General features: G+C 28.0%; 1 protein-coding gene and 1 long non-coding RNA gene across 3 annotated transcripts; one reads left to right on the forward strand and one right to left on the reverse strand.

Annotated features, from left to right (window-relative positions):
• Positions 1–406: 406 nt before the first annotated feature.
• On the reverse strand, positions 407–11512 carry LOC135924926 (uncharacterized). Its single transcript, XR_010571447.1, has 5 exons — positions 11224–11512; positions 2563–2668; positions 2451–2518; positions 781–1448; positions 407–560 (listed from the first exon to the last, which is right to left on the reverse strand). It is a non-coding gene; the product is annotated as an uncharacterized LOC135924926 (long non-coding RNA).
• On the forward strand, positions 531–23379 carry LOC135924919 (PH-interacting protein-like). Of its 2 annotated transcripts, none has more exons than XM_065460051.1 (24): positions 531–611; positions 688–746; positions 1950–2115; positions 2162–2260; positions 2357–2520; positions 5284–5508; positions 5639–5739; positions 5791–5861; positions 5918–6018; positions 7235–7374; positions 7500–7650; positions 11218–11352; positions 12155–12283; positions 12827–13052; positions 15196–15327; positions 15439–15502; positions 15605–15843; positions 16136–16372; positions 18279–20218; positions 20300–21356; positions 21573–21785; positions 21869–22018; positions 22064–22285; positions 22527–23379. In XM_065460051.1, exons 1-24 carry the CDS (start codon positions 563–565, stop codon positions 23015–23017), a joined length of 6561 nt encoding a protein of 2186 aa, XP_065316123.1. In that variant the 5' UTR covers positions 531–562; the 3' UTR covers positions 23018–23379. The 2 variants fall into 2 exon arrangements, with proteins under 2 accessions (XP_065316123.1, XP_065316122.1); XM_065460050.1 differs by having other exon boundaries at positions 532–611; positions 22058–22285.
• Positions 23380–24402: the final 1023 nt, after the last annotated feature.

Genomic DNA, 24402 nt, shown 5'->3' on the forward strand with positions numbered 1-24402 from the left:
TTGTTTATTTGAGCATCTTACCCATGGATTTGTTATAAGTTAATAAAATTTTGTAAGGAGTTATTGCCTTAAATTATAATTACAAGACTATGGATTCTTATAGTCTGATAGACCAATGGATACTATAGTAAGTTTTTTGTTAGAAAACTTTAGTAAGCATGCCTATAAAGGAAGGGGAAGCCAAAAAAATAATTTAATGATATAACCCGTTTATAAAAAACTTTAAACTATTTAAAAATTAGATTGCAAATCTTATACTGCTGTGAATGAATTGTATGGATCTAAATATTCAATGCATATTAAAATGCCAAAAAAATTATTGGTAGGTTCATGATTTTATAAAAATACAGTATAAAATAAACGCTATAATATGTAACTAAATTTATTTTAAAATAAAATTGTTGTTTTGCGCGATAGAAAATAAACATATGATTTTTATTTATAAAAAATTTTTTTTTACGCGGAATAATTTTTGCGCTTTATAAAAAAATAATAAACAAAAAATGGCGTCGATTATTTAATTATCTTGCGTCTGCTTGTTCCAGTTATTGTTTTAAAAACTATGAATGATAAAATTAACATAAAATCAATAAATTCTAATTTAGAACAAGGTATATATATAAGATGAATTACTCATATTCTATAAACTTTATCTTTCTATAAAAAAAACATTTCTGAAATATTTAGAATTGATTATATTAATCCAAAGATATTTGAAAAATGAATCAACCCCTATTCCTACAGAGGTAAATCATTAAATATATATTCAATTTTTATTACTTTTATAATAGAATTTATCCCTTAGTATAAAGGAATATATAATTTTTCATAGTGTTTTTAGTTAAATTTAGAATATGATGTTGGAAATAAATTTTTTTTTACTGAATCATATTTATAAAAAAAATTATGCTATTTTAAATGGTTTTATAGCATTATTTATTCGTCTGCTATGACTTGATATCAAACCGCTTATTTATAACAAGTTAATATAAAACGATTATTTACAGAAGAATTAATGTTTATAGCTATTTATAACAAAATAAATTAATTTAAAAAATGTAAATACAATATATTGTTTGAACTTTATTTTGTAGTTATTTCCTTAGTTTAGAATTTGAATCGTTTTTGGGATTATTGTGATAGATTAAAAGCTAATATTCCAAATTTTTTCCAAATATCTTGAATTCGTTGTGTTAACTTTTGGTCCTTGAAATATTTTGATAGATATTTAAATGCCAACTTGTCTAAATTTATTGCCGCTGTCGATAAGGTGAGCATCAAAATATGATTTGACCAAAAAAATGGTGACTTTGTATTAAATTATAAATTTTTTAAATTAAGAGAGCGATCATCATCGGATTTTATGGTCGATGATCTTTTTTTGCGTCAGGTTTAAGTGTGTCATCTAATTCTGAATTTCTGTACCGATTTGTATATCATAAATTTCACTGAAAACATGCAAAAATTTAATAATATTTATACTATTTACAATTTGGTAAACTTTTTATTAAAAAAGTTGGAATTGGAAGAGTTACATTACAATATTATAAGAATTCACTTTTCTTTCAAACTCGATAATTAATATTTTGGAAATATATAGCTTATAAAATAGTTTCATAAGATTTATAGCAGAGAATTATCTTTATTAATTATAACTGCCAATACACATTATTCAAAAAAAAAATTATATTTTATGTTTGTACTAATAAATATTTAATGCCATCTAATTTATAAATATTTATTTTTATGTTAACGTCTATATTTTATAATTTCTTATGTTTTAAATTGCAATTTAATCAATTAAAAAATTTATAAGAATATAAAAGTGTTAGGAAAAGGAAGGGGCAAATATATTTTTTTTTTGATCACGCTTAAAAAAATAAACTTATATTGGGCTCCCCCTCTAACTGATATTTTAAATTTTGTATTGTTTATTTTTTCTTATCTAGGATGCTAATTTTCAAGCTGGTCATTTTAATCTCCCCAATGATTATATTCTTCAAATATGTCGAAGATTTTGCAATTATTTAGAAAATGATCTAAGTCCAGCTTTAGAACCCATGAGGAAACATTTACGATCTAATAACACCTTATTTCACACTCTGGAATCTTCAAGTAATTTAAAATTACCCAACTATTTTAAAAAAAAATTAAATAAAAGATGCCGAAAATTACCATCACCCTTTTGTCTACACTAAAGCTTTCAACGGGCGCCCTCCGTGCACATCTATTCACAATAAACACAAAATTCCTCAGCAAAGTATGAATTTAAAAAAAATAAAGATATTTCAAATTGTCTAAAATATAAATAGAATACAACAAATCCATAACTTTTTATAATTTTTTTAAATAAAAGTTCGAGCCATTATTGGACGTGAAATCACGGGAACAGGTCGAACCGAACATATATTACCTACGATTGCTTACCAGAAACATTTCTCACTGTATACCTGTATTTTGGGTCATTTATCTTCCGTTTATTGCGTTTGTTTTGATCGCACAGGCCATTATATCATAACTGTAAAAAAATAATTAAAACATATTTTCTATTATATATTATACCTATTACTTAAAACGGATTATTCGATTCATATTTCACGAATAATTCAATTCGAGAATTGGATCGAAGGGATAATACATTTTTCGCCCAAATAATTTCATATTCATTCTTAATTATTTTATAATATTCATAAATATTGATCGGTAAATGAAAAATATTTGATTCGCAAATTATTCATAAATATTTGAATCTATTTAAAGAAAGAACGAAACACCTTTTACTTATGTTTCCTACTTCAATTATTTCTAAGAAATAAAATAATAGAATAATAAATTGATTTTTAATTTGATTAAGGACGAACAAAATTTGGATATTGCTTTAAATTGAATTTATTTTATCAATATATAATTAATCTTTATAACTATAATTTGATTTTGTTATAGTTATCATCTATCTGCTTCAGCTTATTAATATATTATTTTTTTAAATAAATTTATAAATACACTCTTTTACTTCGATTTTTTATCTACTCTACTCAATACAATTTGTAATTTTTTTTTCTGAAAAACAATTTTTACAAAATTTAATAGTCCCTTTATAAAAACAATTTATAATGCAAGACAGGCGTGTAATCAATGGGCCGGGGGGCATCGCAAATTTGACTGTTTTCATAAATATCATTTTAAGCTAATAAAAATTTACCCCCCCCCCCCATATCCTCCCTCCCTCTAATCAAAAATTTACAAATATTTGAATATCAATTTTCCAACATATTATTCAAACATATTAATAAAATGGAAAAATTTTTAGTCAAAGAGATTGAAATCAAACGGTAATTTATTTTATTATTATATATAATTATTTTATTAAATTCAAAATTATTAGTGAGTTAGAATTAATAAGTATTTTTAATAATATTTTAATTATTAATAAATATCTATAATTTTTTAAATATTTTTCATTTTACTTCCATTATGTAGAACAGATGAAATAGAAATATAAAAGTTAAATAAGGCTGAGCATGAAAAAAAGTAATGTGTCGTCAGACGCGATATTATTATTGAATTCAATTGATCAATCAGAGTTTATCATTGCTGCAAGTTGCAAAAATAAATTATTTTCCTATAGCTCTACTTTGTAGAAATTTACAAAAACCAAATTTAGATTTGGTTCAGGTTATTGATTTGGCGGAAAATATATATGAACAGGTAGATACCATAAGAATGAATGTAGATAAATATTTTCATAATATTTATCTAAACGTTGAATCGAAGACTAAATTTTATGATATAACACTAATTTAATTTCGTCTAGCCCCTAGGCCATTATTGAGATGTAAAATAAATATTGGCTCAACTGAAGAATATTAAAAAATATCCATTTTCATCCCATTCTTAGATACTTTTTTATCCCAAATAAAAGTACCGGTTTTAGATAAAAAAAACAAGTCCTTAGCAATCTTCAAGTTTTATTACCCAAAGATCCTTCTTCGTTTTCTAATGCCACTATTGGTAAAATTAAATATTTAGCAAAATTTTAGTCCTATGATATTGATACTGAAATTGATTTAATCAGTGAATTCGAATTGTGGTATAAATATTTACTACGTTTAGCTATTTTACCTAAGCATGCTATTGATGCACTCAATCGGTGTAAAGAAACCTTGGCTTAATTTCCTAATATTTTGAAATTGTTTTCTTGCATGTTTGCCTATTACAACATTTACGAATGAAAGGACTTTTTCCAACTTAAGAAGATTGAAAACATATTTACGAAGTACTACTTCCGAATCTCGGCTAAATTTGGTTCCAACGACAAACGAAATTCTTGATAAATTGGCAACATTCCCACGAAAATTAAAAATCACATTATAATTATAGTATTTAATATTTTGTATAATATTGTATTTGATGTTTTTTTAAATTATTTTCTAGTCAATATTTTATACACACTACTATTAGTATTTTCAATAAAAAAATTATATTCTACTTATATTGTATGAGAATTTAAGCTGAGGCTAGTTTTTAAATCAAATTTTATAAAAAAAATGACATAAAACTTTATTTCAACTTTACATTTAAAACTTTATTAAATATAATATACCTAACTTAAAATAATAAAAAATGAGCTTGTAATATCCATAAGCGCGAATTAGTAAATAATAGTTAAAAATAGAAATATAATTATTATGAATAATTTAATAGAATAGCTAAAACATAAGACCCGTCCGAAGGCCGGGGAAAGCTGGCCGAAGGCCAGGTAAGAAGGGTTCGGGGGCGAAGCCCCCAAAAAATCCCCCCCCCCCACCCATAAGAAAATCCTGGATACGCCACTGAGGGAAGAATTCATTTCGAGACGAATGTCGCTTTTATGATTAAGTGAAATAGGTATTCCATTTGAATTTTTGAATACGAATACAATAATTCGGTTAATTTTTTTGTAGATATTTTTATTGTTGTTAGACGGGCGATTTGATCCGATTTTTAAAAATGGCTAACTCAATATTTTTCTGGGAAAAATATTACGATATCCTGATAATTTTGCTTATAGATGGCACAATGTTTGAACATCTATTGGCGAAATCTCCTCCAGGTTTAGGCAATATTTTTCCGACTCAAGCCGTTTAATAGCACTGGATATATTATTTATAAATTAATTATTTTGATATATTGCATTAAAGATCACTTTTATCGGATTATTATAATATTGTTATCTTATTTATTTGTAAAAGTAATTTAAGACTAACTTGTAATAAAAGAATATAACATATCTATTTTTAATAGGGGGCAGACGATCATCTGGTAAAAATTTGGGGCGCTTGGGATGGAAGGCTATTGGTTACATTACGAGGCCATTCGGCTCAAATAACAGACTTAGCTATCGATTGGGAAAACACTTTACTTGTTGCTAGTAGTGTCAACAAAATCATCAGAGTTTGGTCTATGTCTAAAAACTTTTGTCCCATAGCTATTTTAACCGGGCATTCGGCCATGATTACTATGTTACAAGTGAGATGATTTCAAAATCTTTTAATTTTTAAGTTGGATTTTTTTAAAATTTTATTAATTATCTTTATTAAGAAATATAAATATTGTTAAATTAATTTTGAAAACCTTAAAATTTTATTTATAAAATTAGTTTTCCCCATATTGTTTGACCGATAAGAGGTACCTTGTATCATCTGGAAACGATGGAAATGTTTGTATATGGACATATAGTTGCAAACAACAAGAATTCGAGTATATATTTTATAATCACATTCAAATTGCACATTTTAAAATTAATTTTAGTCCCATTCCCATCAAATTTATTGAAAGGACTAAACCTGGAAACCAAATGCTATGCTCGTCATTCAGTTCAGGTTTGTTTAATCAATCTATAAATATATAATTTATAACTTAAATAAAAATAATCAAGGCGGTGTTTTTTTGGCAGCCGGTGGTTCAGATCATTTCACGAGGATATATTATTTCGGCAATGAAAGACCCGAGAAAATTGATGAGCTGGAAACACATACGGTGAAACATTTTGTATTTTTTGGAATTTTATTTTTAAATACTCTTGGTTCTGGTTCAAACTATTTTTAATTTAAAATTTTTACTTATTAAATATTTCAAGACGGTTTTATACATATATTCTAGAGACATTGGCATATTTATTATTTTAAATCAAAATCCGTCCAAAAAACGGCCTGGGGGCTGCCACCAGACCCTCCAGTACTTGCTGGCACTTTGTTTGGTTATAAATAATTGTGAGTGTAATCTATATCGCGATTTATTGCACTTACTAAATTTGGCCCATTGTTCTAATTGACTTCTTAAATAAAGTTTCGATAGCTTTAATAAATTAAATATTACTTTTACATAGGCGAAGGTAAAGTTTGCTTTAGCTTAGCTTGCAACTAATTATTGTTTTCAAATCAACGGAACTAAATATTTTAATATATTTTTCTTGCATTGAATGTTTTTATAATTACGATAAGATCCTAAAAGTATAGGAAACAGGAGCAAGTTGGTACAGACACTTCAGTCCTCTCTAATTTGTTTCCTAGCTTTCATCTCATTAAAATGGAAATTTAAACCTAATATATGCCTTATATAATTGGCTGAAAAGATTCCAAAGTATTAATTCTTTTAATTTATACATGAGATTAAGCATATCCAAAAGTAACAAAAAATAAATGGAAAATGTAGAATTAACAAACAAAGTAAAGAAAAATTAATCTATAGATTAATAAAATATTGAATCGAGATTATATTTGTATTGATTGATATATATATAAAAAAGTTAAAATTTAGTGACAAAATGACACCGAAATATAATATTCCCTTTCCCGATTCATTTTTTTTATATGCCAGTTGAATTTAAATAATTGAATTAATTTTCATTTCACGTATAAGAGAGTTAGATTTTATAAGATTTAGTAGTTAAATCGGTCGATTAATTATTAAAGATCTGGCGCCAGTGCTCTCTAAAATATACCAATTAAAAGCATATTTTGCCCTCTTTATATTCTCATACCCGCCTAAATAGTTTACATTTAAGCACGATTTTTTATTAACAAATAATTACTGCAGCGAATTTTGGTCCTAACCAAATATTAAATTTTATCGATCTTAAAAAAAATTGAGCCAAAAGGTTCCAATCTAGACAACTTTTATTGTAAATCATTTCCTAGAGAAGGGTACTTTTATAATTATTTTTAATTAGAAAAATAATTATAATATTTTTTAGGATAGAGTCGATAGCATAAAATTTGCAAATCATTCTCTACGTTTTATAACTGGCAGCAAAGATGGACTGGCTTGCATTTGGACTTTGGTGAACCGGAAATGGATTCCTTTAACATTACAAATGGCCACTAAATTACCGAAGTAAAAAGAATTTGGGAAGCGCTTAGATTAAAATTATTACTATTATGAATTTGATTATAATGATATTATATGTAAATTTAGCATTTAGTTTACAATTTTTTTTTTTGAAAAAAATATATCCTTAGCGCTCCTAAAGAGGATGATAGTAAATATTCTAAATTAAAAGTTTCAATGGTATCATGGAATTGTAATGATAGCCTGGTTTTAACAGCTATGAGTAACTTTAGAATTAAGATATGGAATCCTTATAAAGGCTACTTACTCCACGAATTAAAAGTTAAAAAAAATACATTATTGAAATATGCTTATTTAAAAAAGAATATAAGATAATCGTTATTTGAATATTTTATGGTGATAGTCTTAATGCAAAATTATTATAAAATTACTTGCCCATGAAAGATGTCATTGTGTAATCTTTTATTAATAGTTCATAATTTTTTTTAAGTATTTAACAATTTAAAGCTTACCTAGAGATCTGGGAAAGAAAAGTCAGCTTTAGCGCCATTTTGTGGTTTCACTATTTATGTAACGTAATTGACGTGCTAACCCCAAAGACGCTACATCTGACTCCCATATGTGTACACTTTATAATGAATGTCGTCATACAATTAATTTTTTTTAAAAAATATATATATAATTCAAAGTTATTAAATTATTTTCACTTTAAAGTTTCTAAGAACAATTTTCCTCGTTATCAATTTTTATCAAATTTAAAAAAAAATCGAATATTTTTAAATGAGATTTTATCGGTAAAAAAAAATAAAAAATATGGTCAACCTACTTTTTTATGAAATCGATGATTATTGATAAGGGGAATTTTTTTAGACTTTTGAAAATTCGAAAAATAAATGGTTTTATAGCAGGCGCATATGCAGCGGGAAGGGGTGGGGGGGGAAGGGAAACAAATCCACCCCCCCCCCCCCCCCAAAGCCAAAAAATGCAGGTGCCGGATATATTTAAAAAAATTTTTATTGTTTATATTAATTTACATTTTATAATATTTATTCCTATCTCTTTCTTATAAATATATATTTAATTACATTTATTTATCACATTTATTTATTAATTATTTTATCAAAATATTTATCTACTATTTTCAAATTTCTAGTCAAATAAGAATTAGGATATAAGGAAATTTTTGATGATGATGAAATTAAGAATCCTAGTCATTTACAAAAAAAGCAAAAATATATAAAAGATAATTTTTAAACATTTTATAATATTTACTCTTAGTAATTAAAATCACTCCCATAATAAATACAAATAATGAAAGAATAGTTGGAAGAATAATTGATGATATAATTGAGAGTCAGGATATAGAGCCATCAAAAGGTTAGTTATACAAAATAATTTTTTGGGCAGTTTTTTAATAAGAAATATGCAGTAAAATTAATCAAAATGGGCAGTATTTTAATTAAATGAGCAGTAGAAAAAACATTTGGTAAGTATTTTAAATTTTTGGGCAATTAATTATTTTTCATGGGCAGTATTTAAAATAATTTGGCTGATATTTAATAAATAATTTTTCATTTTTATGTGCTTATGGAGGTTTAACTTTTTTGAACACCTACTTTGAAAATGGATTTAATTATGTCATGAAATTACTTTTCAAAAACATGACATTGACTTACGATGATAATAGCGGGGAGCATTTTATTAGAACTCAATTAAGGCTATTGTTGATGAAGAATTTCATATAAGTTATTGTTGAGTATACGAGTTTAATATTTGTCTCCCTCGACTTGCAAATTGCAACAAGGTAAGCTTATCGTTCAAACATTAATATAGGCTTATTAGAAGAGTATTATAAAATAAATATCTTTATCCCTCTCTTAGATACATTTATAACCCAATTGAATCGGCTTTTAATTCATCAGGGAGCACTTACCAATCTGCAGATATTACTTCCACAAAAGCCTTACCACTTTTTTCAGATGGTGATAAAAAAAAATATTTGCAGATTTTAACTATGAAGATGTTAAAGTATCTTATGATGCCTTATTAGCTGAATGCCAGGTATGGTATTATGGATTAACTATGGTTGATATAATCCCAATAAATGCTATGGATGGTTTGCATCATTTCAAACATCTTTTAGATTATTTTCCCAATGTATTAAAATTATTATATATATATTAGCAACTCTTCCTATTAAAACTGCAACTAATGAGGGAACGTTCTCTTTAAGAAGAATAAAAACATACATAAGAAGTGCAATATCTGAAAGTAGATTGAATGGTTTAGCCCTTTTGAACATTCATAGGCATTTGACATAAAGCACGGATGAGATAATTCAAAATTAGCTCAATCCCAACAAAAATTGGATTTACATTATAAATATATAATATGCTTCTTAATATTTTTTGTGCAATTTTATTTTACAGTGTGTTATATATTTTTTCATGACTACTTTATAAGTTATTACATGCAAAATACAATTATTCTTAAAAAACTTTTTGTATATTTATATCTCCAACATTTAAATTTTTTATACCTTATAAATAAATTTTAAAGGCTCGAAAATTCAAATTTCTATTTTAGGTCATATATTTTATAGTTTTTTATATGCCGCCGGTTATATCCGATTAATATTTTTTAATTCATATTCATTTTAAAGTCTTTTATATGTCGGTTTATATATATTTAATTTTTTTAATTCACATTAATTTAAAATTGTTTATTAGAAATAGTTATTAGTCCTAATACATTTATGCTTGACCGCTAATTCTTGCGTACGCGCCTTTTTTATAGCTAAAAATAGACATAATTTAATAATTGAATATAAAAATTACAATATTCACTTAAAAATTAAACGCAATAATAATAAATGTCTTCTATAGAGGGCCAGAAAATTTTTTTGGGGCGGTCCCTCCAAAATGCTCCATATTCTTTATGACTTTTTTAAAGAAAAAAATTAAATTAAATTCATAAATCTTATAATTTATTTAATTTAGTTGGGTATTATTTATCAACTTTTCATATTGTGCGTGTCTATCTACAATTTACTTTTAAGCAATTGTACCACAAAAATATTGCGAAAAAAAAATTTTGAGCAAAAATCTATGAAAATTTTCTTTTGAAGAATAGAGATTTTTAATCAAAGTTTACCAAAGTATGCCGGAATTTTGTAATTTTCATGCGTAAATTAAATTTTTCAAAGATTTTTTTGTAAATTTTTTTCAAATTGAGAAAATATTGTTTGAAATTAAAGTGATGAGGAAATCACGAAGAGAATAAAAAAAAACTAGATTATTTATCGTGAAAATTAAGTTGGCTCATTCCGAGTTATTAAATTATTTACATTTTAAAAATTTATTGAACGTTTAAAAACAATAATAATAGGTGATTATTAAAGCTACATTATGATAAATTCCGCGATTAATTTTGCAAGAGTTTTGCCCCGGCCCTTTCTGATTTTTTAAAATGAAAAAACACCTTAAGATTCACTAATTTTACAGTATAAAGATGGTAGGGCCTCCTTTGATCCTAAGATTTTGATCATGTCCATATTCTGTCAAAATGGATGACATCATTAATGAATTTATATGCTAGTAATTATTCGATTTATTCATTTATTTAATATATCAGATAATTCCAAGTAATATATAATCTTAATTTTCAACTATAAAATAAGCAAATCAAAAAACTGGATGGATTTACGATCAACTGACTTTACGATTATGGTTAGGCAAATCATAAGATGACAACGTTTTTTACTAATAAGTTTAGTAGCGTCAAAAAATTTAAATTTTCTTGATTTCGGCATGATTAACACTCTTTTTTCTTCTTTAGACATTACTGAATAAATGATAACATGCATATATAATTTATAATGATATCTAGGCTCACTCAGACGACATATTTGTATTAGAACAACATCCCAAAGATCCTAATTTGATGATTAGTGCAAGTCACGATGGGTATATTATATTGTGGGATATATCGTCGGGAATAGCAGTCAATAAAATTTTTAACAACGTAATTTAAAAAATATCTTATATCTTTTAATCATTTTCATTAATCTAATTAAGGTGTTATTTAAATATATTCTATATATTTATTAATAATACGGTTAAACTGTTATTGCAACTTTAAAAATAAAAGAAGCAGTAAACTTAGATTATATAAAGTTAATTCGGAAAATAGGTATATTAGGAGAATTGAATTATAGCTTTGGCTTGAAACGCTATTTATACAAAAGTTCGAAATGAAATTTTGCAAGTTTGAAATAATATTTATAAGTTTGGAATTTTAATCTACTCCGTAAAATGCTATACCATTATATCCAATGACATGTGATAATCGTATTATTAATATGAAATATGACGCAGGACTAATTAAAGTAAGCTGTTCGCCATTTTGATTACATTTGATAATATAAAGTAATTAAGTATTTTGCTATTTGATACTTTATATTATATTTATGTTTAAAATTATATTAATATTATATATAAAACTCTCCTATTTACATTTTTTAAAAAAATACTATTCTTCTTTTTTATAAATAATCATTAATTAAGAATGTCAAGAGTCACGTAAAAGGTCATGTTTTGTTATACAAAAAATAAAAAATATGAAGATAAAATTGTGAAATTATATACTTACTCTTTTTTATTATCTAGTGGAATCAAAATAAAGAACAGCTGACTTTTATTAATCCCGTTACAATGATCGTCATTCTAGTGTTGTAATATTTTCATGTTATTGATTTTGTTTAGAATCGATCTTTAATTATATACAAATTTTGATTATTTTTTTTTCGAACACATAATTCCTATAGATAGAAAATTATGGCCACGGCGCTATATTTGATTGCAAATTTTCGCCACACGGTTTGCTCATGGCCGCCACGGACTCTCACGGTCAACTTAGTATATTCGGTTTCGGTTACAGTGATGCTTATAATAATGTATTATAAGTTATAAATTATTTTCACAATTAATTCGAACATATTTCTAACTTTCCCAATTTGTTATTATTATTGTTTCTCGGACATAATATCCCCCCTCAAATTAATAAAAAAGAGAAAAACTCTTGAAGTTGAAGAAAAACTGCTGCAAATTTAAGGGCTTAATATAAAAAAAAATTATAGGAATAAATTAAATATTTATTTAGTTCCGAAGAGGACCAAAATATATCCAGAAGTGGAACAAAAACATATTGATGGAAGGGGTGGGGTGGATAGTTTAATTAAATTATTTTCTAAGTTTTGAGCACAATAATTTCAGACAATGTACGAATTTTTTTATTTTTAAATAACTAAGTTCATTGTTAGTGATACTAAATTTCTCTCCCTTGATAAATATTTTTGGGAAGATTTATATTAAAATTATTATTGAATATTTATATAGAGATCCATATAAGTATCTATGAAAATTTTAAGGCACCTTAGGCGAATCGAACATTGTTATGCTAATCTCCTTTTGTATGTAAAAAAATATAAAATATACAGTGTCCGAGGGAACAGTTTTTCCACACCGATTTCAGGCCTTTGGTCAGAGATGCTAATAATCATGTTATAGATGAACAAACTCATGTAGAGCCCCACCTGATGCCCCCGCCTTTTTTGGTCGATATAGACGGGAACCCTTACCCTACCCACATTCAGAGGAGAGTGCCGGGTCGTTATAATTGTGTAACGGAGCAATTGGTTCCTAACGTGTTACCCAACGAAAGAGGTTATTTTGAAATTATATTAATTATAAACTTGCTAGTCCATACCAATGTCTTACCCAGACCTTAAAATGATATCGAATCAGGTTTTAACTTAATATAAAAAAAAATTAATTAATATATAATAAACGTTTAAAAAATTACTCGATGATTAAAAGAATTTGTTTATTAGATTTTCGATTTTCTTTCGAATGTGCAAAATTATTTAGAATAGCTCAATTTAAACCTGGGTCGAGCTGTAAAATTATTAAATATTAAAAAAGAATCAAGACAATAACTATTTTTCTTAGAACCAAGCTGACTTGTAAATTGGAATTTTTTTTAACATGGGGCTGAAAATAGGTATAATTGCAGTTCTCTGATTTAAATCATATATATGTTTTCTTACCTTTTAATATAAGGTTTTCACCAGGATAATTTAATTTTTTTAAAACAATTTCTTATTGATTTTTATAGTGCTGTAAACATTTTTCAAAAAACGTGTTCAACATTCATCTTTTTAAAATAACAAATGCATACTTAAACTAAATTTTAAAACAATAGAAATATTTCAATTTAAATATTCAAAATCACACACATCCAAAAACAAAAATATTAAAAATATATTTGTTTTTGGTTTTACTACCCATATTGAAAAGTATAGATGTAATTAGGTAATAATATCGGTGATTAGAATTTGTCTTATGATATTTAAAATTAGGGCTGTGGCGATATTAAATATAGTATCTGGGCTGATATTTAGCCGGCCGATATTTATAAAAACATGATCCGATATTTTTATTGTTTTTGATTATTTTATAATTGATAATATTACCACAATCTTTGCTAGCAGAAACTGCATCGAGGACATGCAAGTATTATACTAATGAAAGAATCGGCCCGAGCTTATATATGTTGGCCAGCAATTAACACAGATATACAGGCTTACTATGAATTATGCCAACAATGCAATATCTAAAAAGAAAACACCCTGACAAATACATAATAACTCCACACACCTCAACATTATTTTTGGTATAAATTACGTGGACCCTTAGATCATATTCTCTAATCTCATCCCCAACTAGGACAACTACCAAATAGCCCAGAAAACGTACAATGAAGGAAATAAAGTATGGATCCACATCCATAATATCCCTGATGGAAAAGGAATAGTAAGAAAAAACCGTAACGAAACCATTTGTACTATTAAACACAGAAAACAAGGATTACAAACCTACCACACAAAGCTAACAAGAAAGCACGAAACACTACATAAAAACTATTTCAAAATATTTTTATATACGAAACTATTTTTTTAAAAAAAAGTTTACATTATAGAAATTACTTATGTTTTATATAATTGAAAAGGCCCTAGTAAAATTTAGGGGGGGGGGGGAGTCCTATTTTTTTTAGTAGTCATATTTTTTTGGTGTATTATTATCTTGGTATTCTGAATCAACCCTACAATAATATATATATATTGTCATATAATTTTCCTTTTATTGCAAATTTTTTTGTTTTGTTTTATGTTAGTAATTTTTACGACGCATATATTTAATAAATAGGAGCTTAGGCAAACTTGGTTGCCTTAAGGGAGGGAGGAGTGTAAAGAAATTTATTATTATTCATAATTTCACCCTTAGGGTTATATATTTTTTTATTGAATGTCCAGTGTTTATGATCATTTTTTGTTAAATTTTTAAATATATTTAAAAATGTAGCAATATGTGTTTTTTAGGATTTTTTTTGTGTTTTATTAAGCTTTTTTGTACTTTTTTATATTTTAATAATCTTCTCACATTATAAACAATTTTTGTAACCCAGAGATCAATATGTATTTTGCAAGTATTTTAAAATATATCAATTTATTTGACAACTCGACCCGAAATTTTTTAAAAATATTAGGCCCGCCTCAGCCTGAACAGAAATGATTATTTTTTAATAGGCCCGGCCCTAAACCCTTACGGCCTGGGTCGTGATTTGCGGATATCTAATATTAATATTGAGTCGAGTTTATAAGAATATCGGATCGGATCGGTAAAAAATTTATAGATCGACATAGCTCTATTTAAGATTTTTCAGCGTGAGGTGTATTTTTAAAGCGAACATTACCTGTGAGTTTTAGACATTAATATAAATATATTTGTATATTAATGTAAACTCAAGGTGAAATGGAAATAATGGATATGCCATACAGCGAAAATGATCAGGATGACCGTAATAACAATGTTATTCCTGGTTCAAATAGTGTCCACGTGGAAACACCTGGAATACCTGATCTTGTCAATAATGAAACAGGTTATTTCTTTTTATAAAGTGTAATAGGTAATGGATGTTTAAAGATGTATATTTCGCTTTTAATTAATTATTATATATATCTATATATTTATATTCATGTTTAATATCTAGTTGACGTAGATATCAATAAAAACTCCACCTCAGACCTCAAATATATAGATGACGCCATCATAAGGTTGTTATTTTTATTTAATGAAAGAAAAGAAAAAGAATGCATAAATGAAAGAAAGAATTTTAAAAATAAATTGATAATTATATAAAAATACTATTTTTACAGATGCCAGGTGGAAAAAAAGAAATCTTGTTCTGAATGGGAAATTCAGGAGTTCACTTACGATGATAATAAACGCAAAATTAGGGCTGCTCGTTTAAATTTTTACTATAGTTCATGCCTTGATAAAGGTTCTGTTGTTGCTTCAACAAATTACACTGTAGATAGTCGAACTGCTAAATCATTCATTGCTAATTCTGATACAATTCCAAATCATGTTAAATATGAAACTAAATCTCAATCAAGTTAATTAAATTTAAAAAAAACAACTAATTTATATAAAATATGGTGTCATTAAATGGGATTTAGCCGATGATAAATTAGAATTTTTGCCAAAGTAATATTAAACCTCGATATTTTGTTAATAAATAAAAACCTTTCTGTTATCTATAAGCAAAATCTCCAGGTTTTTATAATAACTTTTGGCTAAAATATTGGGTTAGCCGTTTTTAAAAATCGAGCCGTTTAACAACGCTAATTAAATCTTTTATTTGTTATTCACTTTATTACTGATTATTTTAAATTCTCATTAACTAGAACCTATAGTCAAACCAGGGGATATTTTAAAAGGAGATTTATTTATATCCGACTCAAAATCTTATTTCAAATCTAGTCTTAACATAAACTTACCTAACCACTCATCCGATAATTCACGCGACAAAAATATAAAGAAGGTCATTGGTAGTGCAAGTATAATAAAGAGAAACAAAAACGCCGCTATGATTAATTTATCTCCATCCCTATCTCCAACATTTGGCAATCACAGTCGCAAAGGTAAATAATTGTTAGATATTATACATGCTACAGTCAATTTACATGCTAGTATGTAAATTTAAAGATTCAAAAGTTTGTGATTAAATTATCTGAAATTTATATTAAGTATTTTACAACTTGTGCCCTTTATAAAATTTAAATCATTTATTTAGCGTTTTTTTTTAAATTTAAGAAAGGATGGAAAAACTAATTTTTTCAGAAATGTATTTTAGCACGTGGTAGAATACCTATTTTATTTATTTCCGACACTTATAAAATATTACACGATTTGACTATGGCAATATGCCTATTGACTGTAACATTCACATATTCTGGATAATGAAGAACTGTATCGATGAATGTGAATAAGTTTCATTTGATGGTTTTTTATAAATTTGGTCTCTTAGAAAATTTAAAACAAAATCTAAAATGAAAATCAAATTTAACAAAAAAAGAAGGTAAATTGAAATCAAAACTTTCCCATACCCCCACCCTTCTCCAATTTTTTAATGATCCTTACCCCCCCCCCTCCTGTGAGAAATCCCTGTTTGTATGTTTGCGATCTGAAATTCTAAAAAAAGGATACATTGCATAATTATTTCATCCACATTTGTTTTCATATGTTTAAATATATTTATACAACCTGACTAGGATAATAAATCTGACATTTTAATTATTTCCTTATCTTAAATTTGTAATTTAATAAGTTGAAGTAAAGCTTTATAAAATTAAATCATTGGGATGGGAGATTCATTATAGTTAGAAATTTAACCAAATGGTTAGTTTTAACATTAACCTACATTTTTAGGGTAGTATTAAACGTTACTCAAAATAATATAAAAGGTTGCAGATATAAACCTATTTCTTTCTTAATGAAACTAATTTTAGAGTATGGCTCATAAAAACCATAAAAAAGTCGAATTTTTTTTGTTTTTAAAATAACTTTTTTTGTTATTTGGATTCAAACCAATTTTTTTTATATTTCAAGTAAGGGAAACTACACTTAAAATCAATGATTCTGTTTAATTCCTTTTTTACGAATAACAAAATTGTTCAATTTGAAAATTAAAATCAAATAAGAATAAGGAAAATATATTATTCTTCGAAATTTTTAATCTATTATTCTATCGAATTATTTTAAATTATTCTTAAATTTACAAAATTATTCATAAATATTTAAAATTATTCATAAATATTTAAAATTATTCTTAAATATTTAACGTGCATGTTCCTTGCGGAAATTTTAACTTATCCACATTTATAAATCACTTTTTTAATATTTCATTTAAAAAATATTTTAAAAGAATTTAATTTTCGAATCGAATCGAATAATGTATTTATTATTCATACGAATACTAATAAGAAATCATTTGATTCGCAAGAATACGAATAATAAAATTATTTGTTTCTAAATTACTAATCGAATACGAGTAATGAAAATTTATCCGATAACTCGACCCGTACCCGGCCCAAGCCTCAGGTCGATTTCTATAAAATAATTTCTGTTCGTGCTGGGTCAGGCCTAATATTTTAAAAAAAATCGAGCCCGGCCGGGGCAGGCTTAAGTTTTTTAAAAATGATATTACATTTTGTTAAATAGATTGATATATTTTAAAATTCTTGCAAGAAAAAAAGACTCTTTTTATTTGTAGGATATTTTTTACAATCAAAAAAAATATTAAATTTTTCTATATTAAAATAAATTCGGGCCAGGCGGACAATTTTTTTGGGATGACTTTTCGGGACAAATAAAAGAAAAATTTGTTCAAAAATGGGCCGGACAGGACAAACTTTAAAAAAAAACTTCGGGTCGGGCTGAAAAATTAGACCCGATGCAGAGCACCAATGCAAATATTCGATTCGTATTTTTGTATGTGTAGCATAAATATCGTATAATATATATAAAATTTTATTTATATGGTCACAGAACATCTGCCTCCTGCTTTCGCTCGAGATATAGACGAGGAGGAAAGCGATAGTACCGTTTATTCTGATTGGGAAATTGAACACGGCGTTTCTTTACCTTCCTCAAAATCTATTCCCATTACCATACCATCCCAAATATCGGGTAGGAAACGTAAGAAACGAAATGATCTGATCGTTACATCGAAAATTAATAAGAGATGCTTTAAAATTGGCAAGAGAAAGATATCAACTCCAAGAAATTTATTAAACAATCATAATATTGAAAAGATCGCTACTTCAACCAGAAATTCATCATCCCCATCTCAGAGTAACTCTACTGGATCATCATCACATTCGTCACTTACTACTACTCGCCGCAATAAACGTTACGATGTTGTCAATAAAATATATGGCAGGAGGAAACGATTAAATCATTCACGAAAGAATTTTACTAAGGGAACAAGGTTGCTCTCTAAACAGAGTGACATTAGTAAAGCTGTGTCTCATATTGCCAAAACAGCTGTATATAATATTTCCGACGATCAAAATAATAACTCAAGGTATAAATATAATCATGTACACTCGCTTAATATCGACCCACCTCACCGTTGGTGCCTTAGGACAAAACGAAACAATAGTATAGAAGCGATGTGTAAGTCGTATTCTGATACCGTCTCTAAAAGATTCGAATGTTCGACGAATTCTAATAGATTAATCCAAGATCCATCGCCTCATTCTCATGCTATGCGAAACAATATCGGCATTCAGCCCAAAGGATACTATTTTCGAAGTCACAGAGAAACCAAAGTATCTTCCATTGATAACAATGAGAATGAAAATTTGGCCGAACCCCCGATTAAAGCTATTAGTTTGATTAAAAAATCTAGCGATATTTCTGATCTCAAAATAAAGGTCAAAAATTTAGCCAGCCTTTCATTAAATAATCAGGGTAATTCATCGTCTTACTACCAACTCAGAAGACGTAAGTTAAACATTTCCCAAAATATACGAAGTAATAATAACAGGTCCCTTAGACCTTCCAGCCGTATACAAAAGTTTCCTAATAAAAGTGTTATTACCAACATAGAATGTAGGAAGATATCCCAAGACAAATCTCCTTTTATAAAGGATTCTCATATTTTCAATATAAAAGACCCAACCAATTTCTCAACTACTGCCCACGCTTACTTCACTCGCGGCAAAATACCCTCCCATTTATATTCGCATCCTTCTACATCCTATAATTCTATTTCCTATCACACATCTCATACAACCCCATCTCACCATTCTGAAACATTGCCTAATCCTCCCGACTGGATGAGCCAAATCACCCCAAAACGGTCACCATTCGTGCCTCAGATAGGAGACGAGGTTGTTTACCTCAGGCGAGGCCATGAAGCGTATGCCAACGCTGTTCGTGATTCGTCTATCTACCCGCTGGAGATTCGTAACCTACCCTTTTTCCGTCAACCCTCGTTGCCTTCCGTAGTTTTCGCTAGAGTCACTGGCCTGCGTTTCGAAATTAAGCCTCCTCGCTTGTGTCGAGTTCAACTAACCCTGGTGGATAAGGATACGGGTTCTCCTACGGGTGGCTCTTTTTCATTTAAGTACCACGATGTACCTGGCGTCGTGGATTTCTTATTGCTCAAACAGACTTACGAGGATTCTCTTAGGGAGACGGAGTCATTCGTAAAAGGAACAAGAATAAGATCATTTATTGATGACGCCTGGTGGCTCGGAACCATAGAAAGTCTGGATGATATGAATATAAAGTATTTTAATTTAAATACCCCTTCACCTCTTGACTCTTCTACTGGATATCCCTCTATGGAATTTGATAATAGTGACTCGTTTTTAAAATACCTGGTGCTTTGGGATAAAACCGGCGAGACTGAAGCCTTGAGCCCGTGGGATATGGAAATATTGCCCGAAGGAGGACACGTTGAATCCGAGGATATAAAAGTAAAATTTATTATATTTATTTTAGTAAACATTACTTATAAATTTTATTTTAATAAACATTACTTTTAAATATATTTTCAGAAACGACAGGGCCTTTTAAATTACATGCCCAAGACGGACGAATGGTCATCCTTTGGGCAGGAGCATGATTGCCAAAGAATAAGCAGGGGATTGGAATCGATATGCTCCTTGGCCATCAGTGAACCCTTTTTAGCTCCTGTTGATTCCGAAATTTACCCCGATTACATTCAAATAGTACCTTATCCCATAAACCTTTATCTTATAAGCGCTCGATGCGCCAATCGTTTCTATAGACGCGCATCCGCTTTGATTTACGATGTCAGACTTATACTAACGAACGCTAACCTTTATAACGAGCCATCAAGCTCTATAGTTGAACGGGCCCAGATCTTGGTTCAATTGTGTTGCGATTTGGTTACCAACGAACGGAGCCGGCCTTTGGCCCTTTATAAAACTCTGACATCCTCTAAGACTTCGACTCGCCTCATGGATGATCGTGCAAATTTGCGAGAGGCAAAACGAATAGATGGCGAGACTTCTGACTTTAAAAATAGTTATAATGCTTCTCGATCAAGGGTTCCTACAAAATTAGCTAATAACTTGTCTTGGAGACAGAAATGTGATATTTTAATGAAAGAACTATTGGACAACGAGGATTCAGAACCTTTTAGAAAGCCCGTCGACTGTTCCGAATACTCTGATTATTATACAATCGTCAGGTATCCTATTGATTTGGGTTCTATATACAGTAAATTAAACCGGGGCATGTATAATTCTCCTAAAGATTTTAGGAGAGATATACGTATGGTGTTCGTTAATAGCAGGGCTTACAACACTAACAAGAGGTCTCGCATTTACAGTATGACTCTAAGGTTATCGGCTTTGTTCGAAGAGCGCATGAGAAAGCTGATCATGGATGACGGAAGTTTAAAAAAAAAGGAAGGTTATTCTTTCAGGGAAAGGAGTTGCATCAATAATTATAACTACCAATATTTGAATAATGAAAACCCTTCTACTTCTAGTTTTACTAGGCACGAGTTATTACGTGAATCCGATATTCAAATACCTTTTATACCCGAGGAGTTACCCACACGCACCATAGATCTTTCTTTACAAAGTAAAAAGATCTTTAAATACTAAACAGTAGGGTTAGGAAGAACAAAAGGCGCAGCTTTATATTTTAAAAGCATTTTTTTTTGGTTTTTAAATTGAAAAAAAATATTCAAAAAATTAAATTTATTTTTTGTTTCTATTCTTTAAAATTTAAAATGCATACTAAATTTTATTTTTATTGGAATTTTTGTGTTTTCCAACACTTGTATAATATATATAGCTCAATCGAACATTAATGACGCATCAAATGATACCGGTGGTATACGTGCTTTTGATGAATCTTATCATCGCGGGAAATTTAAGGGTTTGAGATCAATAGCAGCAGAATCTCGCCAGCATCAAGTGGCCAATGATTTTGCAATCAATAATGACGATAATCCAATTCCGCCTTTTATCTCAACTGATAGAGTAAACTTAAACACTACTATTGCTGGTAAAACTTTAAAGCTTTCCCTCTATATTATAAATAATGTAAAATCAATTTATTTAAAAAAAAATTCATCTCATCTACAATAGGTCAGGAAGCTGACAATGACGAAAGTGATGTTGAATGTCAAAGAGATACTGTGATCACCTCCATATCTAAAATAAAATCGGATTTGCTTGTATCATCTCTTTCAATAACCCCTGAATCAAGAATTGAATTGTCCTCTTTAACGCCAGAAGGTTTTTTAAATAATACCTTTTTAAATAAATTTTATTAAGTCATAGAAAATCAACCAAAAACTGTCATCAAATCTGATGAAAGTTCTAATGTGTCCGATGCTTCATACAAACTCGTTGATATTATAAATAGTGACGTGGCTAAGCCATCCAAAAAATGCGCCCCTATATATACATCAAGTAATACAAATTCTAATAGTAGCGACACTGATGACCGCGAAAATTCCAAAGACCATTATTCTAAACCACCTATCAATATTATTTCTAATGGTATATATTTTCTCGATTCTCATTAGATAACAAATGTTTCACGTTAATATGAATTATGTTATCATTTTAACTAGGGTAGGAAATCAGGTTAAATTTCTGGAGAGAAAACGAGAAGATTACCCCGATACTCTTTTAATTATGTTTAAAAATGTATTGTAAAATATTTTACTAAATTTCTCAGGGAAAAATTAAATTGACATTTTAATTTTAACACATAAAATACTTTAAAAAAATATACTAGGCCCAAAATATCGTCTCAGGAATTCGACAACCGTCTCCCATCATACGCTTGATCCTTTATTGCTGGGAAGCAAAAAAAAATTGCCTTTTAATAAATCTTGTATAAATTATTCGCCCAAATCGGAACCAACATCCACAAATGATGAGCAACAACAAATTACCTGGGAAAACGATGGCGAAAATGGAGAGAGTGATTCAGAGTCAAGTGATAAGGAAACCTACAATAGGTACATAATAAAAACTTCCCAAAATATACCCGCTTCGTCTTACAATACGCGTTCCACTCGATCCACAGGTATAAATAGCGCGGGTAAAAAGGCCGACTCTGATTACAAACGTGCTATTAATTTATCTAAATCACTCGTTAATGACTCGAACACCGACTTAGGGAAATCATCTAATGGTATTGCAGGTAGCGGTCTCTGTAGAAGGTCACTCAGAAAAGCCCCAAAAATCAAATACGATTCTGATTTTGAATATGAATGTTGTTAACCATTAAACCAAACTAATTATTTTAAAAACTTACAATCCTTTTTGGAATGCTAATTATTGAGATGATTTGCTAAATTATATTAACTTAATATTTTATAACTATTTTGGATATAACATGTTTAAAAAATTTGTATTTAATTTTATATAATATGTAAAATAGACTGTTCAATAATGCTTATCAAATTTATATTTTTTAATGATAAATATATTTAAGGAATTCTTACCCCAAAAATATTCTAAGAGAAACCTCATGACATTGCCGCTCAATTTTAAATATTTTATAAGAAAGACTATATATTTTTTTTACTTTTTATATACACCATTAAATTATATGTATGGCTAAAATAAAACCTAATCTGAATGCTTTATTTTTATTACTCAATCAACATTATATTTTGAGATTTTGTCTAAATCTCAATATCAGGATTCTAAATACAATATTCCAAATCAGAACTTATGTTAATTCTTTTTTTAACCATATTTAAATCATTAATCAGTTCAACTTCAACTTTTTTAAAATCAAGAATAATCTTTACTTAAAATCGATTTTTATTTTAATAATATGTAAAGTTTTTACTTTTGCTAATAATATTCTCAGAAATTTAAATAAAATACACAATCAAACATCATTAAAGATTTCTTGTATTGTTTTTTTCTTTTATAATAATTTAAATATCAAACTCTTAGATTTAAATCACCAAATCCGAGAAGCATCTAGTATATAAGAATTTGCATTTGAGGTAAGCGTGGCTTAGCCCGAGGGCAGGGTAAATAGATTTTCGGGCGGGGTCAGAATTTCGCAATTTCTAATGTTAGAATTGGGTAATTTAGGCTTTTTTCCTTCATAAAATATTAATAAGGAGGTAGACCGAGGCTAAATGGCAAATAGGATGAGAAGACAAGCGCCTATAACTATTTAACTCTTAAGTTAAGAGCTAAATATCTCAAATTTGGTCAAAAGAGATATTTTTTCACATACACAAGTTTGCCATATTTTTAAATTTTGATCAAAAATAATTTTTTAGCATTTCTCACCAAATCTTTCCTGTTTTTTTAGAAAAATTAGTGAATCAAATCAAAATACAAGTGATAGATTCTTTGGCTATATCATAATGCCGGAATTTATCGAGTCATATATAGAGGTGTTTACCAGGGTCCAAAATACAATTTAATAATTAAGTGAAAATTATATAATAAAAAATCGCCATAGAACGTATGGAAGAAAATAACCTTTCACTTAAGATTTATTCAACACACAAAAGGATTAAATAATTTAGAAAAACATTAACAAAATCAGGCCTTCAGAAATAACAAGAAGCCAGCAATTATCGCCAAAATAGGTAATTTGATAATTCTCATGGATTAATTTTATCTTGTTAAATTTT

The sequence above is a fragment of the Gordionus sp. m RMFG-2023 genome, chromosome 2 (assembly GCF_954871325.1).
Source record: "Gordionus sp. m RMFG-2023 chromosome 2, tfGorSpeb1-WG-v2, whole genome shotgun sequence".
NCBI classification, from domain to species: Eukaryota; Metazoa; Nematomorpha; class Gordioida; order Chordodea; family Parachordodidae; genus Gordionus; species Gordionus sp. m RMFG-2023.

Excerpts from the sequence above, each read along its gene's own strand:
- LOC135924919 (XM_065460050.1), top strand. The coding sequence starts at position 563 with ATGAATGATAAAATTAACATAAAATCAATAAATTCTAATTTAGAACAA. Across the intron at positions 7,651-11,217 it reads ACTTACTCCACGAATTAAAA|GCTCACTCAGACGACATATT; the intron begins GTTAAAAAAAAT and ends AATGATATCTAG. Across the intron at positions 15,503-15,604 it reads ATAGATGACGCCATCATAAG|ATGCCAGGTGGAAAAAAAGA; the intron begins GTTGTTATTTTT and ends CTATTTTTACAG.